The 16,853-nt window shown below is 42.0% G+C and overlaps 1 protein-coding gene across 5 annotated transcripts in view; it reads left to right on the top strand.

Annotated features, from left to right (window-relative positions):
* Nucleotides 1–16,853, top strand: part of CSMD1 (CUB and Sushi multiple domains 1) — a 2,022,178-nt gene that overhangs the window by 1,630,797 nt on the left and 374,528 nt on the right. For all 5 annotated transcript variants that reach the window (XM_045451804.1, XM_045451793.1, XM_045451792.1 and 2 more), the window contains 3 exons: nucleotides 2,389–2,527; nucleotides 6,445–6,632; nucleotides 15,282–15,470. In XM_045451804.1, coding sequence (XP_045307760.1) covers nucleotides 2,389–2,527; nucleotides 6,445–6,632; nucleotides 15,282–15,470 — 516 coding nt within the window. The remainder of the gene's footprint in view (nucleotides 1–2,388; nucleotides 2,528–6,444; nucleotides 6,633–15,281; nucleotides 15,471–16,853) is intronic.

The following is a 16,853-nucleotide window of genomic DNA, read 5'->3' as shown; positions in this document are numbered from 1 at the left end:
TAGACAGGTGGCCTGTGTGAGAAATAGATCTCTCTTGTCACAGCTAATATAACTGTGGGGTTGGTGACCTAGTATGTCATAATCAGAGTTGGCTAATACGGCAAACTTGACTTTATCGTTTAACAATTACCTCTTTAATTTTGTTGACCTACAATATACAGATCAAAATATCTATTTCATCAGGGTAAAGTGATACAAATTCTTCTAACATATACCGTAAATGTAAAGTGATATGTAAAACACAAGATATTAATGAAATAATAGCAACGTGTGACAGTGTGAGCACCTTCCTTCCAAGAAATATAACAACTCAAAGTTTTATTTATTTTTTTAAATGTTTATTTTGAGACAGAGAGACAGACAGAGCACAAGTGGCAGAGGGGCAGAGAGAGAGAGGGAGACACAGAATCCAAAGCAGGCTCCAGGCTCTGAGCTGTCAGCACAGAGCCTGACGTGGGGCTCAAACTCATGAACCGCAAGATCGTGACCTGAGCTGAAGTCAGATGCTTAACTGACTGAGCCACCCAGGTGCCCCAACAACTCAGTTGTTTTTTTTTTTTAAACTTTAGTAAAGTGAAGGAAACATACAGTTTTGCATTTAGGTGGGAAATAAGCCTTATAGATGTAAAATAATTCACCACGCAGATTTAAAAAGATCTCATGTATCAAACTTTTAAAAAAATCTGTGATCGCTGCATGTCTTTCTTATATAGTATCTTTGGATAATTACACATGAAAGAAGTAAAATTGTTAAATTTTGCCTTTATCTTTTCTAAAAAGTATTTGCTGTAACATGTCAGGAAGCATAGGAATACAGGCTAAAAATATGAAGTTAAGGACTTAACTAGAACAAAATCCTGATGTTAATTGGTAAAGATAGGTTGTTTTTAAAATTATGATTACATAATGACGATTTTCTTTACTAACTCAAGTTCATAAAAATGACTGATTTCTTGTTATTAACTTCTAACTATAGAAAAAACGCACACATCTCGCAGCTTATTTTGAAAGAAAACTATACCAAGAAAAACATGATCCCCACAGCAGTCACCAGTGTTATCTGCCATTAACATATTTTTGAAATTTTTCCTCTTCTTTAAACAAATTTTTAATTAATTTTTTCCTCTTCTTTAAACAAATTTTTTATTAAAAATTTTTATTAGATTATGATACATGTATAATTTTATATCTTGATTTGCAAAATGTAATATTTTCATTGCAGAGATTTACTTACATTAACAGGATTTGAAAACATTATCTCAAATGTGTTTGTGACGTTCTGATATGTAGTCATAATCTTGTCATGTTTATTTTTTTTCTTCTGTTATTCCATTATAAATGAAGCCACCATGATTACTTTTATAGATTTCTCTGTCAGATGTTTTTCTCCACCATCAACACCTGGGTGAAATTGTATATAATTTTTAAGCATTTTAATGCACATGGCTATTTTTTGATACAAGATATATTTTTTTTTCAAAAATGATTTTTTTTAACTGGGGACATTTTTATGTTCCCTTTGATATCTGTAGATTGACAGATTTGATTACAAATATGGCAAAGAACTTTGAGAAGAAAAATCTGAAAAAAATATGCGACTGGGCAGAAACATGTTAAGTATATATTATTATTTAAAAATTCCTGTAGATTATACAGAAATGCAAAATCCCTTTTCCAGAGCACCAAGCACATGCCTTCCTGAGACTCCTTTTCTTCTTGATAATTATGGATCACACGAAAAGACTGATGTAAATTAATCCTATGTTTCTCGAATTTGAAAATTTTGTTTTCCTAACATTCACTGATAATTTAGTTTGATGTGTGTGGAAAGTCATTTTAATAAAACAAGCGCACCCTAGCTGAATGAGCACACACACATCATTAAACTATAGTATCTGTCTGCACACACACACGCGCGCACACACACGCATGTACTCACCCCCACACTCAGGCACACACGCGCACATAGGCACACGCACGCACGTGTGCGCACACACCCCACGGGGTAATTCTGTTTCAGATGTGAACTATTTTTGTTTGCTAATCAACAGATGTTTGCGGAAGTACAAATACATACAAGATACGGATGTCGATGGTGTGCATTTCATGGATCTGTCGTGAGAATCAGATGTGACAGATTTGTCCCCCACTTCCACCTTGACGTTTTTAGGTAGAAGGACCTTTGCTGTGAGTTGATGATAGACGCCCAGGTGTGGGATGTACCTGCTCTGCTTTCAGTAATCTTCGTTTATCTGGGGATGCCTTTAGCTCGAATCCTTGACGACGTTAAGTCCTTGGAGACAGAAGCACATTCCTGCCGTCACAGGTGTGGCTGTGGTGCCCCCGTGTGTTTAATCTGACCTGCCGACATCCTGAACTGTCTTTCAGCCCCGTGTGGTGGACACCTGACAGCTTCCAGTGGACTCATTCTGCCTCCCGGATGGCCAGGATATTATAAAGATTCTCTGAACTGTGAATGGATCATCGAAGCCAAGCCCGGACACTCTATCAAAATAACTTTTGATAGGTAAGAACAAACTTTTCCCTAACTTGGGCCTACTGACCCATGCACGTCCAAAGGTTTTACTTAAATGGATGATGAAAAGGAGAAATATGACAGTTCTTGGTTGGATCCCCCAAAGGAGTTCACTTAAAGAGAAACCGGCATTCGCTGGGTGTATTTGTTCCTCTTGAATTTTACCCTCTGAGGCCAGGGCTGAGTTCACTCGGCCGCCTTGCGTAGGGGAGTACCAAGTTCCAGATGATCATTCCCAGTGCTCGCACTTGCTGGGCCCTGAGTCCAGCTCCAGGTTTGGGATCTGTAGCTGAAATAAATTCGGCCTGGGGTTTAATTACAAATGGAAGCCTCTTTGGTCCCTTCGATGCCTTCTGGAACGGCCCAAGAATGCGGTGTCATGACCTAGTGATGCTTTAAGCTACAGAGCTGTCACTGGGGTGTGTGACAGAGTAGTTCCCTGTGACTGTTCTGTCACTGGAATGCGGTCAGAGGTAGCTGTTTGATAATAAATTTGATCATCTGACACACAATCATACTACGTGAATTCTCCATGAGAAAACATACCTCTGTTTGTCTCCAAGATGAAATCAGTTTCATGATTTCAAATGTTTTCAAAAAGATAGATGTTTTCAAATGTAAGGAAGCATATTTGTGTAATGTTTTAAGCTTAATGTCTGGGCAATATTAAGCTTTCTCTTAACAATGACCTTCTTCTTGACTGAAAGAGTTTGGGTGTTACTATTCAGGATATTATAATGTCTCAAGACGGATGAACATTGTTATGTTTTTTCTGTTTGTTTCCACTAATTTTCTGCTAACCAATAATATATATAGGAAATACATTTAGTGGGAGTTGCGTTATCACTTCGTATTATTTGTATTTTAAATTATTGTTCATTTATTAAGTCTAGTAGGATAAGAATCTCCAGTAGGATAATCTTTCAGAAGAAGATTAAAATTCTGTCTTGTGTATCCATTACACTGGAGAATGGATCCTTGCATATAAACTTAATCATTGTGAAAAAATTAACTCTATAACATTCAGTAAATTAAGTATGGTTCTTTATTAATTTTTATGCTTTCTGGTATTGAGAGCGGGGAGAGCAAAGCACTGCCTGATTCCTGGCATCACAGCAAATTTAAATCACTCAGGAAAAATTGTGGCTTTATATCCTGGTTTGGCACAAGTTACTAGTGCTGTGTTTTCAGTTGCCTGAACAGAGAGAGAGAGCCATATAATTTTTCTCAATCTTGTCTTTTAAATTCTATGGAACTGTGATATTTTGCTAAATTTCATTTATAAGAACCAATATTTCTGATATTTTCAGACATTGATGACTTTTACACTATTCTTTAGAGATTAGTTGTAGAGATTAGTTGTAGAGATTAGCCCCGAGCAGTGGGCTGACACACGAGTAAAGGATGTGTTCATACATACAAACTTAAAGGTCCAAAATAACGGGGGCGCCTGGACAGCTCAGTCTGATAAGCCTCCGACTTTGGCTCAGGTCATGATCTCACAATTGTGGGTTTGAGCCCCGTGTTGGGCTCTGTGCTGACATATCAGAGCCTGGAGCCGGCTTCGGATTCTGTCTCTCTCTCTGTCTCTCTCTGTCTCTCTGTGCCCCTCCCCCACTTATGGTGTCTCTCTCTCTCTCTCTCTCACTCACTCAAAAATAAATAACCATTAAAATTTTTTTTAAAAATTAACGTTTACTTATTTTTGAGTGAGAGAGAGACAGAGACAGAGACAAAGCAAGAGCAGGGGAGAGGCAGAGAGAGAGGGAGACACAGAACCCAAATCAGGCTCCAGGCTCTGAACTGTCAGCACAGAGCCTGATGCGGAGCTTGAACCCACGACCCATGAGATCATGACCTGAGCTGAAGTCGGTGGCTCGACCGACTGAGCCACCCAGGTGTACCAAACTCTAAAAAAATTAAATAAAAACGAAATAAAAGTCAAAAAGTTACATTAAAAAATGATAAGTAAACAAATAAGTAAATTTCATGCTGGTGTCATTCTTACGCAAAGCGCATCAGGTTGCCAAATAAAGGAAAACAACCATTGTGGTGTGCAGTCCGCCAGCTGTTGAGATGTGCACCGTCATCAGTCCTAGCTGTTGCTAAAGACGGAAGGTCTGGAGACTGTAGCACAGATTTTTCAAATGAGATTTATTTCATGCTTATCCAAACCTCTTGAATCTAAACTTGGGTAAGTGAGAAACCACAGCGTGTTCAGAGCACGTTCTGGAAAAGTCAGCGAGGAAGCGGTGCCATCGGACCCCAAATGCATAGCCTGTGGCTCCGTTCCGGTCTACCGTGTGTCGGGGCAAGCGTCTTGGGTTCCTTCTGATAGAAGAGCAGGGGTCGCCACGCCAGGCCGAGGTGCTAGAGTATGTCATTGTCCTCCGGCTGCTCTAGGAGGAGGTTGCGCGATTTAGAGATAAGCAGGGCACAGCCCTGTGCTTTCAGCCTCTTCAGTTGTTGTGCCAGGAAGCCAGGACAGCCTGCGCTCGCCAACCCCCCCCCCCCCCCGCCACCCCCGCTGTCCGTCGGCATCCTCTGATGCAGAGTGTGGGGATAATAGTGACCCAGGCTTCCACGGAATTCTTCGCCTGAAAGTCACAGACTGAGTCCGAGGCTCGCGTAAGCTGCTCGCTGATGGCACAGCCAGACACTGGGAACCGGGTTGGCTCTTTGAGGATGAGATGGGCCCAGTTGGAAAATTGCCTCAGTGCCTGGAATGGTCTCCTCATCGCACCCAAGAGGACCCAAGGGGCTGCCGCCCTATCTAAATACAACACGGGGCCAGGTTCTCTGCGCGCATAAACTCCTTCTTAAAAGTGAAGCACTTTGGGAAGCCGTTCAAACCTTGAAAGCCACGTTTCGTTTCTGAACAGCACCGGGCTCTCGGTGCTTCTGGTGTGTGCAAAGAGTGAGCGCAGCTTAAGAGGCACAGGAGTTTTTTTCCTGAAGAGTATTCAGGATATCATCATGTAGTTCGAATTACTTTCTTCCTTTAAGAGATCATGTCTCCTCATGTGCCCATTTAAGATGTCCCTAAACTGGTTGAACGGGGGATCATGAAACATAGTTTGAAAATGCATGATTGATTTTTCAGAATATTTTTAAGTTGATTTCTTTCTCTTTCTTTTCTTTCCATTTCTTTCCTTTTCTTTTCTTTTCTTTCCATTTCTTTCCTTTTCTTTTCTTTTCTTTTCTTTTCTTTTCTTTTCTTTTCTTTTCTTTTCTTTTCTTTTCTTTTCTTTTCTTTCCCCTCCCCTGTCCTCTCCTCTCCTCTCCTCTCCTGCCCTGCTCTTTCCGTCCATCCTGTCCCATCCTATCCTTCCCTTACTCTCACTGAAAACTAATATGGTTCACAGTATTTTTATTTTATTTTATTTTTATTTATTTTTTTTAATTTTTTTTTTCAACGTTTATCTATTTTTGGGACAGAGAGAGACAGAGCATGAACGGGGGAGGGGCAGAGAGAGAGGGAGACACAGAATCGGAAACAGGCTCCAGGCTCTGAGCCATCAGCCCAGAGCCCGACGCGGGGCTCGAACTCACGGACCGCGAGATCGTGACCTGGCTGAAGTCGGACGCTTAACCGACTGCGCCACCCAGGCGCCCCAACACAGTATTTTTATTTTAGAGCTAAAGACTGCCCTCTTTTACATTTGGGATGTGACATGACCCAGTATTCAGTAAGAGGGATAGGTTTAGGGTATACCTTTTCTTCTAGAAAAATGTACCGTGCTTAAATATCATATGTGCCCAGGGCCTGGTCTTTTTAAAGGTTGAATAACTGTAAGTCTTTTATATATATAGGTATACATGGCTTTGTCATGAATGCACAAAAATACTTGGGGAACGTCAGTAAGTTAATGCAGCTTTGTGTTCTGACTCGGTACGAATCTCCGCAGATTCCAGACTGAAGTCAACTATGACACGCTGGAAGTCCGAGATGGGCCAGCCAGCTCGTCCCCGCTGATCGGAGAGTACCATGGCACGCAGGCCCCCCGGTTTCTGATCAGCACTGGCCATTTCATGTATCTCCTCTTCACCACGGACAACAGCCGCTCCAGCGTCGGCTTCCTCATTCACTACGAGAGTAAGTCGGAGGGTCCACTTGCCATCTGCCCCCCAGGCATGCGCTCTGGTTCCCTAGCGCAGGTGACAGTCCTTGCTGCCTCTGTCCACCCTGCACTGCGTGCCCAGAAGCACCTTCTCTTATTGATAAGAGAGCAACTTGGGGGCTTTCACTTTAAAACTAAAAAAATAATAAAATACTCATTGATGGATTATAAAATTAAATAAGTAATTAAATGTGTTTACTACATGTTGTAATGATAAATTACTACTATTAGAAATATAGCTCCTGACCAAAGGAGTTACCACTAAAATTGTATCTCTTAAACAATCGCTGGGAGATTCTTTGCTGGAAGAACATGGGTAGGCTGTTGTGTGAGCATGTTTCAGTGGGGAGAGATCATGGAACCAAGAGTGGAGAAGGAGTTAAAATCCAGCAGAACCTCAGTAATGACACCTAACTGTTGCTGTTTACAAGCACTGCAAGAGTCCAGAAAGATTGGTAGAAATAATTACAATGGTTGCTGAAATATGACAGTGCAGGGTATCTTGCCCAACTTGAAGTGCTCCTTCCCATTTTTGTTTCCATAAATTCAAATTTGAGTCATAGCTTTAGTTTCTGAGATTTGGAGATCAGGTCATGCTAGTATATTCTAGTGATCCTTATGATACTGGACTTGTGGAAGGCAGCTGGGGGGTTCACCCTGGGAATGCATTTTTAACACCAGTCACTTAAAAAAACAAACCCAACGGTTAATTTCCTCTGTTTGAAAATATACCCCTTTCTGAGTAGAAGGAAAAAGATGGATAAATGTAGAACACTGAATCTGAGGGAATAAAAACCTCTATTTTTCAAGGTTTTTATGGTTGCTGTTTTTCACAGTCTTATCCCAAAATAAACAAAATTAAGTTTCAGTGCTATTATACAAATATATAGTTACATATATACCCACACATATAATTTTACAAGTGATCGTGAGTGGGGTCATATCTAACATGTGGGATGTTTATTCATTATTGTTTTCTTTTTCTTGCCTTCCTGTCCCCACATCACCCCCTGCTCCTCATGTTAACCTCTGTGCAAACTCCACCCAGCAGCTTAGATTAAGAACCTGTTATGTATGTTTCTCTGCTTCTCATGCTCACGTATGGACTCACATGCAAATATGTACATGCATATACACATATACAAGTCTACGTGGAGTTCTTAATAAAAAAAATGACTCTCTCTGATAGGAAGAAAATCGACTGTTCATGATTTAATGATTAATTTCAAATTTAAATTGGTTGGTTTCACTTCATAATCATGCAACCTTTCTTTCAAAGTAAGGTCTTTTTTAAACATGAAGTACAATTTAAGAACCAGAAAGTTTCCTATTTCATTCCTTTCGAATGTCCCTTCGAGTCGTTGCTTTTCTTGGGAGTGAAGATATGTGCACATAACAACCATCCAGGTTTGTAAAACTCCTCAGTGCTGAATCGCCCCACCGCACCCCTTTTCGTAAGTCTGGAGCTACATGGCCTTTGAGCACATGCTTGGATGAAGCTTACGAGAATGGTGCCTTATTTAGGCACTGAATAAAACTAGAACAGAGTTTCTCACTCTTCTCTTTTCTCTCCCTTGTTTGTGTAGCCATACATTATTCTGCCCATTTTCTCCAGTACCCTGTGAAGAAATTATATCCTAAAGCCTATATGCAGGTAGTAGAAAGTGATGGCATCTGCCCACCTAACTTGTTTAAATAAACGGGTTATTCCTACCTGTTCTTCCTAGAATAAAGAGAATGATCGAAAGTCAGGTCACGAGTTCCTCTTTCGCTTGCCACCCTTACTCATAGTCTATAATATGCCGGTAATTCTAGCAGTAATTTTTATGATCTTCAAAGAGTGACTGCATGGAGATAGGAGATGGGGGTCTCCTGTGCTTGACAACAGAGCTGAGCCCTGGTAAGCATGCTTCCACAGGCTGGAGTGACCTCTCAGAGAGCAGTGCTGTTTGCCTTTCCTCCGTCAGGGTGTCCATAACAGAAGATGAAAACAATCACCAAGCTGGTAGCATTTGCAGCGGAGAGATACTTGTGTGAGCGGCAGACCTTTCTGATCCCTTGGGGTCCAGAATCCCTCCTCCTCCTACTTGACAGGAAGAACTGGGAGCCAGGAGTGTCATCACAGAAGAGGACAGAACTCTCTGGGGGAGAAGGGGGGGAAGTCCCCGCGGCATCCACCGCCCAGTGCTCTTAGCAGGGACACTGGTCAAACGTTCACGCTGGCTTTTGCCCTGGGAACTCCCCGTGGTCCTTCCAGAAGGCCCCACACGTTTTTGTGAATTCCTCCAAATGAAAGTATCCAACGTATGTTGGGAGAATACTGCCCGGAAGGACCACACCGAAGCGTGACCTGTGATCACCTCAGTTTATTTATCAGCCGCTCTGTACTTGAGGAGAAACAAGGAGACGGGGAAAAGCGGATGAGCAGGATGTGGGATTTTTATACGGAAATGAGTCAGGAAAGGTCTGGGGTCTGTAAGCCCTCGGTTGCAGGCTGGCGTCGTACAAAAACGTTACCTGCAGGCCTTAAAACTGAGCAGAAGCCGCAACGCGAGCTCAGATGTCCCGTGCTGCCGCTGCTGTGGGTGGACGGAGGCCCAAGGGCTTTGAGGAAGCCCGTAGCCGGCCCAGGTGGCCACCCTGGTTCAGAAGGCGTGCTGAAGGGGCAGCTCTTGTCAGACACAACTGTGCATCAGGGCTTGCCCGGGATTCCTAGTACAACGCGGGCTCCGACGTTCACATTCCAGACATCGTAATTTCACCATGCCTGCGGTGCCCGCCAGAATTCTGGATTTCTCTCACCGCCTCGAGGTGGCACGTAGGTGACAGCGGGTGCCTGAGTCAGCCCAGGCAGGCCCTGACGAGTGCGGGACTGACACATGGGTTTCCAGCTGGAGGTAGGGCAGGTGGGCAGGGAGGCCACGCAGGAGCCCCCAGAGTCCCGGAAGAAACACGAACAGAGAGAGGAGTAGAGAGAGAGACAGGGAGAAGAGAAAAACATAAAAGAAGTCACATGTTACCAACCCCTTTAACATTGTGACCAATTCTAGTACTCTTTGAAGAAATACGTCCAGAAGCCAGTGTGGAAGCAGTAGAAAATAATGACCCTTGCTTATCCAACACGTTTAAAAAAAAAAAAAAAAAAAAAAAAAAAAAACGGGTTGCCTGTGACCCAAGAATGATTTATGTCAAATTCTTTATGCCATTTAAACATAATAATAGAGCTCATCTCCCTTTCGTCTTTTGTGGTAAACATTTGACACTATCAGCCTTCCTTGCTTTAAAAAATTATGAACGATCCCGCTCCATGCCCAAATGGGCATGTGAAAATCTACTTTACAGGCAGAAGGCACTGCAGAAACAAGGCTGGCTTATTGTTGCACAGGTGCCCTAAGCTAACGTGCGCTGCCACAGACAGCGTTAATGTCAGGACTTTTGAATTGTGAGGCGGACGGGCGAAGTCTTTCTTTTCAAGGTTTTCCTATGAGCAGAGCCAGAAGGGTCGTCTGTCTGTTCTGTGTGCAGACTCTTATGAATCATCCATTTAATTTTTTTAATTTGTTTAATTTTTATTTTTTAAAATTTTATTTATTTGTGAGAAAGAGACAGAGTGTGAGCAGGGCAGGGGCAGAGAGAGAGAGAGAATCCGAAGCAGGCTCCAGGCTCTGAGCTGTCAGCACAGAACCCCCGACGTGGGGCTTGAACTCGTGAATTGTGAGATCATGACCTGAGCCAAAGTCAGTTACTTAACCGACTGAGCCACCCAGGCTCCCCGGAATCATCCATTTTATAAACACAGCATCCAGTTACAGTCTGTCCTTTGATTAACTTTATTCTTCATGATGAATGGGACACAGTTTGTATAATAGTCGTTGTATTATTCCCCCAGAATAATCATTTGCTGGCTCTGTTTGTTGTAGAGCTTTGAACCACCACTGGAAAGTAGTCATGATTTTATAGGCAACTGGACAGCTAGTGGATATCTCAAGCATGCGGAGGTTTCCATTCATTTTTAGAGCATTGTTTTTTTGGAAATGCTTTCAAAAGTGTCCTTTAAAATATTCCAGAAAAGCAAGATTCATTGCATGTAAATGTATCTATCCTGCTTTGCTGCTAATACACTGTGCAATTTTTAAAAATTGGGGTGCCTGGGTGGCTCAGGCGGGTGAGCGTCCAACTTGGGCTCAGATCATGATCTCATGATTCATAGGTTCGGGTCCCATGTCAGGCTCTCTGCTGTCAGTGTAGAGCCTGCTTCAGATTCTGTGTCTCCCTCTCTCTACCCCTCCCATGCTTGTGCTCTCCCTCTCAAAAGTAAACATTAAGAAAAATTACGAAAGGCAAAGAAGAATGTTTTCTGGTGTGTGTGTGTGTGTGTGTGTGTGTGCGCGCGCACATGCATGCGTGCATATTAGTTTCTGAGATTTAATGACTTTTTTGTTTTTAATTTTTTGATTATTTATTTATTTTGAGAGAGAGAGAGAGAGAGAGAGAATGAGTGGAGTAGGGGCAGAGAGAGAGGGAGAGAAAATCCCAAGCAGGCTCCAGGGCAGAGCCAGACTTGGGGCTCGAACCCACCAACTGTGAGATCATGACCTGAGCCGAGATCAAGAGTCTGACACTCAACTGACTGCACCCCTTTTTAAAATTTTTTATAAGTTTATTTATTTATTTTGAGAGAGAAAGAGAGAGAGCAAGCACAAGTGGGGTAGGGGCAGAGAGAGAGAGAGAGGGAAAGAGTTAATGACCTTTCTTAAGATCAGAAAGGAAAACTAGTCAAAATGTAATGGGTATGGATGCCATGCAGTTGGAAACTTGGACCCGTGGGCACGGGCGCACCCCCACGGTGGGAGGGACGAAGGCAGGCGAGGGCTTAGGCGTGAACCCTGGTGAATAATTTAACATAACCAATTTACTTAATTTCTTGGCTTATTTCCTCATCTGTCAAATGGGATTGTGACTGCTGTTTCCAACCCTTTCGAAGGCTTTGGAAAGAGCCTTGGGAGGTAAAAGGTACTCAGAATATGCATCCCTTTCCTTCGACTGGAACTTGTAGAAAAACAGACAGTTAAGCAGAACTTTGCTTGTGTCAAGTGTACGTTAATATAATGCGCACGTGGACATCGTCAAAGCCATTCGCTTCAGTCATTCACTGGCAGCGAGTTTACTGAGTTCTTTGGTTGACGGGCCAAATGATGAGCAGTGTATTTATATCCCTGCGTCAGAAAATGCATCGTCACGTTACATTTCGAGGAAGAAGCAATTGGGACAGAATCGGCACATACTCAAAGCTTCAACAAAATCCGTTAATGCCACTTTTTCTTTGTATGGTGAGGGCTCGTTCGGGAGGGGGAAAACGCTCGAAGCAGTGCTCTGAAGTAGTCTGTGTAGGTTTCCTTCAAAGTCAGTTGGCTGCCCGTCCTCACAGACTGGTTTTAGTTCACTCTAAAGGGCTTTTCCTACTGAGTCATGTCACCCGCCGTGCACTGCCCTCCATTCTCCCTGCTGCCATCTTGTTGCGCAGTTCCTGTTTATGGTGCATTTCAGGCGAGTTGGTCGTCAGATCTGTTATAATTCTAGCACGCAGTTACCCTCATATGTAATGTCCCTTCAAAAATATTGTAATGCAAAGCAGTACAATAACTGTGCGTTGTGCAACTTAGTATTTCTGTCCATTATTTTGTGACAATGAATGAATGAATGAATGAATGAATGAATGAATGAATGAATGATGGAATAAAGTTAGTACTAACCAGCAGTTATGACTTCAACATAGAGTTTATTTTCCAGTTCAGTTTTGTATGTAAAGAATTCTGCATTTATATTTGTATGCTTTGGTTTCCTCTGATGCTTTTCTCTTTGTTCCCTACAAATTTTATGTGGGAAAACGTTTGCTTACCATCTATACATTTTATTGTGAATATTATTACTTAATATATTGCCCTCACATCATCTAAAATATTAAATCCTGTTATTTTTAAAGTTCTTTTTTAAGTTTCTTAGAGAGAGAGAACAGGGCAGGGGCAGAGACAGAGAGAGAGAGAGAGAGAGAGAGAGAGAGAGATTGAGAGCGAATCCCAAGCAGGCTCCACACTGTCAGCTCAGAGTCCAAATCAGGGCTTCATCTCACAACTGTGAGATCATGACCTGAGCCGAAACCAAGAGTCAGACACTTGACCACTGAGCCTCCAAGGCACCCTTTTCCTATTATGTTTATTTGCTGCGGTGCAGCGAGCATATTGTTTAGTGATCATCAGAAAGCATTTGACAAAATGCAAAAATATAGTTAAATGGTTTGTCAGTGATCTTCCCACTAATCCATTTCTTTGCAAAGTGTCTTTTGGGGGAATTCTTGTGTTAATCTGGTCCCTGCAAAACCAACAAGCTAGTGTATGTACCCATTGTATATAGGGCGTACTCATGCCATCGCTGCTGTGTTACAAAAGAGGTCATAAACACGGCCTTAGAACATGAGTGTACGTGGGGGGATTTAGAGACAGAGGGGTAGAGCAGATGACGGCTGTGGGGGCACATGATGCTGCCCGGCTTTCGGCAGAGTCGTTCCCCGCACAGGAATGGAAGGATGTCATGACAGTTGGCACCTGTTGTTTACGGTAGTAGGCACACAGTAGTTTTCAGGAGATTAGTTAGAATATTTAAGAAAAAACTTCTTGGTAAAAATAGTGCCATATATATGTCTTTTCGCTTAGCTGCTTCTTCTGTTCATTGTTTTATTTTTTCCTTTGGAAATCTTAACTATGATGGTCTTCCATTTTTTACCCAGTGTAACCAAACTCTGGGGTTAAGCACACAGATTTGCAAAGGGCAAAACCTGCTTATTTTGCCAACTCTGAAACCAACTGCAAGTTCAGAGTTTCCAAAATGACCCTCCGTTCTGATAACTTGATAGAAGGACTTGACAAACGTTGAAAGCTGTTGTGCCCACAGTCACATGCATTACAGAAAGGATCCAGGTTAGGCAGAGGGAGACACAAAGGGTGTCATCCTCTCCCCATGGGGCCATGGATGGTGTCACCTCCTCCTAGCCACACTGTGGGGCACTACGCACAGTCCTGCCAAGCTGGGAAGCTCACTGGGGTCTTTGTGTCCAGAGATCTGATTGGTGTTTCATTAGAGAAGCATCATGCATTGAATCATTGCCCTCGTGGTTCAACTCAATCTCCAGCTGCCCTTTCCTTGTCGGCTAGACTGAAATCCTTTTGGTCTAGGGCCACAGCATGGACAACAAAACACTCCTAGCACTCAAGGAGTTCCAAGGGTTGGGGCGCCTGTGTGGCTTAGCCAATTAAGCATCCACTTCTTGATTTCAGCTCAGGTCATGATCTCATGTTTTGTGGGATTGAGCCCGTGTTTAGCTCTGCACTGACAGTGCAGAGTCTGCTTGGGATTCTCTCTCTCTCTCAATCTCTCTCTCTCTCTCTTTCTCTCTCTCTCTGTCTCAAAATAAATAAATAAACTTAAAGAAATTCCAAGGGTTTACAGGTTACCTCTTAGGAGCTAGACCTCTCTTAGAAACCACATTTCTAACTACCCATTTTTCAGTAGTGGCTCAGCTTTCTTGCTTGCAATCTGGTACCTATTGAATCACATTTGGCTACATACTAATGAAGAAATATTATCACTCATTATTTATTTTAAAAACTCACTCCTTACTTGTATGTCATGTATTTGACTTAATGAGTGAGGGTATAAGGTGTAAGGTACATCACTCAAATTTATGCAGTGACTGGAAATGTTATTCCAGAGATCATTTTGGGGGGACTGAGAATCATCAGTGATGATTTAAGATTTTTAATTAATGGTCTAAGTCATCACTGTAATGCTCCAAACCTAACTTAGAGAGTTGTGTATAAGCAATGGCAGAGTCTTTCTTATGTCTTTGAATTCATAACCATCACACTGTCATCTTCTTCCCCTGCTCCCGTTTTCCTTATCTTTTCAAATGTATATTCTAAAAATAAAGAGAAATCTGAGAGACAGAGCAAAGAAACTCTTGTAATGACATGATCATAATCACTTGACTTTATATAGCACTTTACTTTTTAGCGCCTTTTAGCATAGGCTAATTGTAGCCATCTCCAAAGTGGCTGACTGACGTGCAAATGTGAAAAATGCACGGATGTATGGAATGCAGTTTTAGAGAATCAGATCCAGTGAGGTCTTAGTTTGCAGTATGTGTGTATGGACTTGGGTGCATGTGTGCGTGTCTACGAAAGTTGAAGGATGACTGCCCAAATCTAACTAGAACATAAAATACAGTAAGGGGAAGGGGGAGGCTAGAGATAGACAGAAGACGGGCTTCATTTAACAGTTCACTGGTTTTCCAACGAAGTGAAGTAAACTTCAGACATCAAGGGGATTATTCACGTTTGTAGACTTACAGGTCATCTGATAAATAGTTAACAATATCTGTCTCTACAGAAAAACAGGATCAGATACGCAAAAGTGTATTGGTTGTTTACATTAATGGATGGTTGGATTCACTTGAATAATTTTCCAGGTCTGATGATGTCTGGGGATATTTTATATGTACAACTGCACATATATTTTTTCTATAGGCCAGCAGAGTTCCATGGTTAATGTATTTTTTTCTGCGCACACAGGTGTGACTCTGGACTCGGACTCTTGCCTTGACCCAGGAATCCCTGTGAATGGGCATCGGCACGGCAGTCATTTTGGCATCAGATCTACGGTGACTTTCAGCTGTGACCCGGGGTACACACTGAGCGATGATGAGCCCCTGGTCTGCGAGAGGAACCATCAGTGGAACCACGCCCTGCCCAGCTGTGACGGTAGGTGGAGCTCAAGGGAGCCGTAAACCCTACAGAAACGTGGACGCTGTCGATATCTCAGTTGTTTGGGTGGAATGTGTTGTACAGGGCGGTATGATACGAAAAGTTGTACACCTTAGAAACAATTCCGTTTAATGTTTGAAGTTTATCTAGCACATTTTTTTTTCTATGAGGTAAGGCGTCTGTCTAGAAATGAAAAATAAAAAAAAAAAAAAATTACGGGCCGGTCTTCAACCTTATCAGCAGACACCGAGACTTACAGAGCTCAGTTATGCACACACTCTTACATGTGGCATTTGTTGAAGACAGCACGAAGGCAGGCTAGCGAGCGTGTGTGCTCCACATCATCAGGCCCGGTCTTCCTCCGAACCGAGCCCAAGCATCGAGCCACCACCCTGAGGTCTACACAGCTCTTCTAAGCTCTCAGCACTCTCCCTGGGACGACCGGGAAGCACCTTCCCAGAAGACCCCCAAGTGGTTTCCCGGGTGGCCGCTCCCCCTTCCCTGCACGTATCTGCCCTTGGAAGTCTCCAAACAAATACCATGACGATGGCTCCATGCAGGGCATACACAAATACGGTACTTGTGGCCATTCGCAAAGACAGTAAGGGATTTGTCCTTTGGCCATGAATAGAACAACATTATCACATTATCTCTATAAAAAAGAATATATTTTTCCCATTCACAACAGTTTTTCACCAATGTTGTAATGTGGTTGTATTTGTGGCTTAGAAACATAACAGAAATGAATTTACCTATAGAAAATACCACACTTCATAACAAACTATTATAAAAAGTTTCATGGAAGGCGAGAACAGAATAACTTTCTTAGTACCAGGAATGTTATTTCCTATTATCCAGAAGGTCCTCACACATGCAGTAATATAAGAAAATGGCATAAATTATAAATATTACAAAGAACAGACTGTCAAGTTTGGGCAGTAAGTGCTAACAGATGACCATGTTCAGGATAAACATAGATCTGTGGATGTCCACAAAGGATACAGTTAGTAGAAGTATAATATCTATATACTCTAAAACCTTCAGGAGTATATTTAACAAGAAACATGGAGGCTTACCTTAAAATAATTTAGAAGTTTACAGTAGAATACAAAAAGAATATCCTCATACAGGGAAATACCTAATACATTTCTGGACGGTAGGGATGAAATTTAAATATACAAATTTTTTACAAATAAACTTTTACGTTCAATACAATCTAATTAAAATGAATTTGGATTTTTAATAGAAATTTATAAATATGTTATAAATGAATCTGGAAGAGTAAAGCCTCTAAATAGGCATATATTTTTTTAAAAATGATAAAGAAGGACTCTATCTGGTATCGAAGTGTACCAAAAATAGATGAAAATGAAAATATGA

The sequence above is a fragment of the Leopardus geoffroyi genome, chromosome B1 (genome assembly GCF_018350155.1).
Source record: "Leopardus geoffroyi isolate Oge1 chromosome B1, O.geoffroyi_Oge1_pat1.0, whole genome shotgun sequence".
Lineage (NCBI taxonomy): Eukaryota > Metazoa > Chordata > Mammalia > Carnivora > Felidae > Leopardus > Leopardus geoffroyi.
The sequence above is the reverse complement of the archived record's forward strand: the minus strand, read 5'-3'. Positions and strand labels throughout refer to the sequence as shown.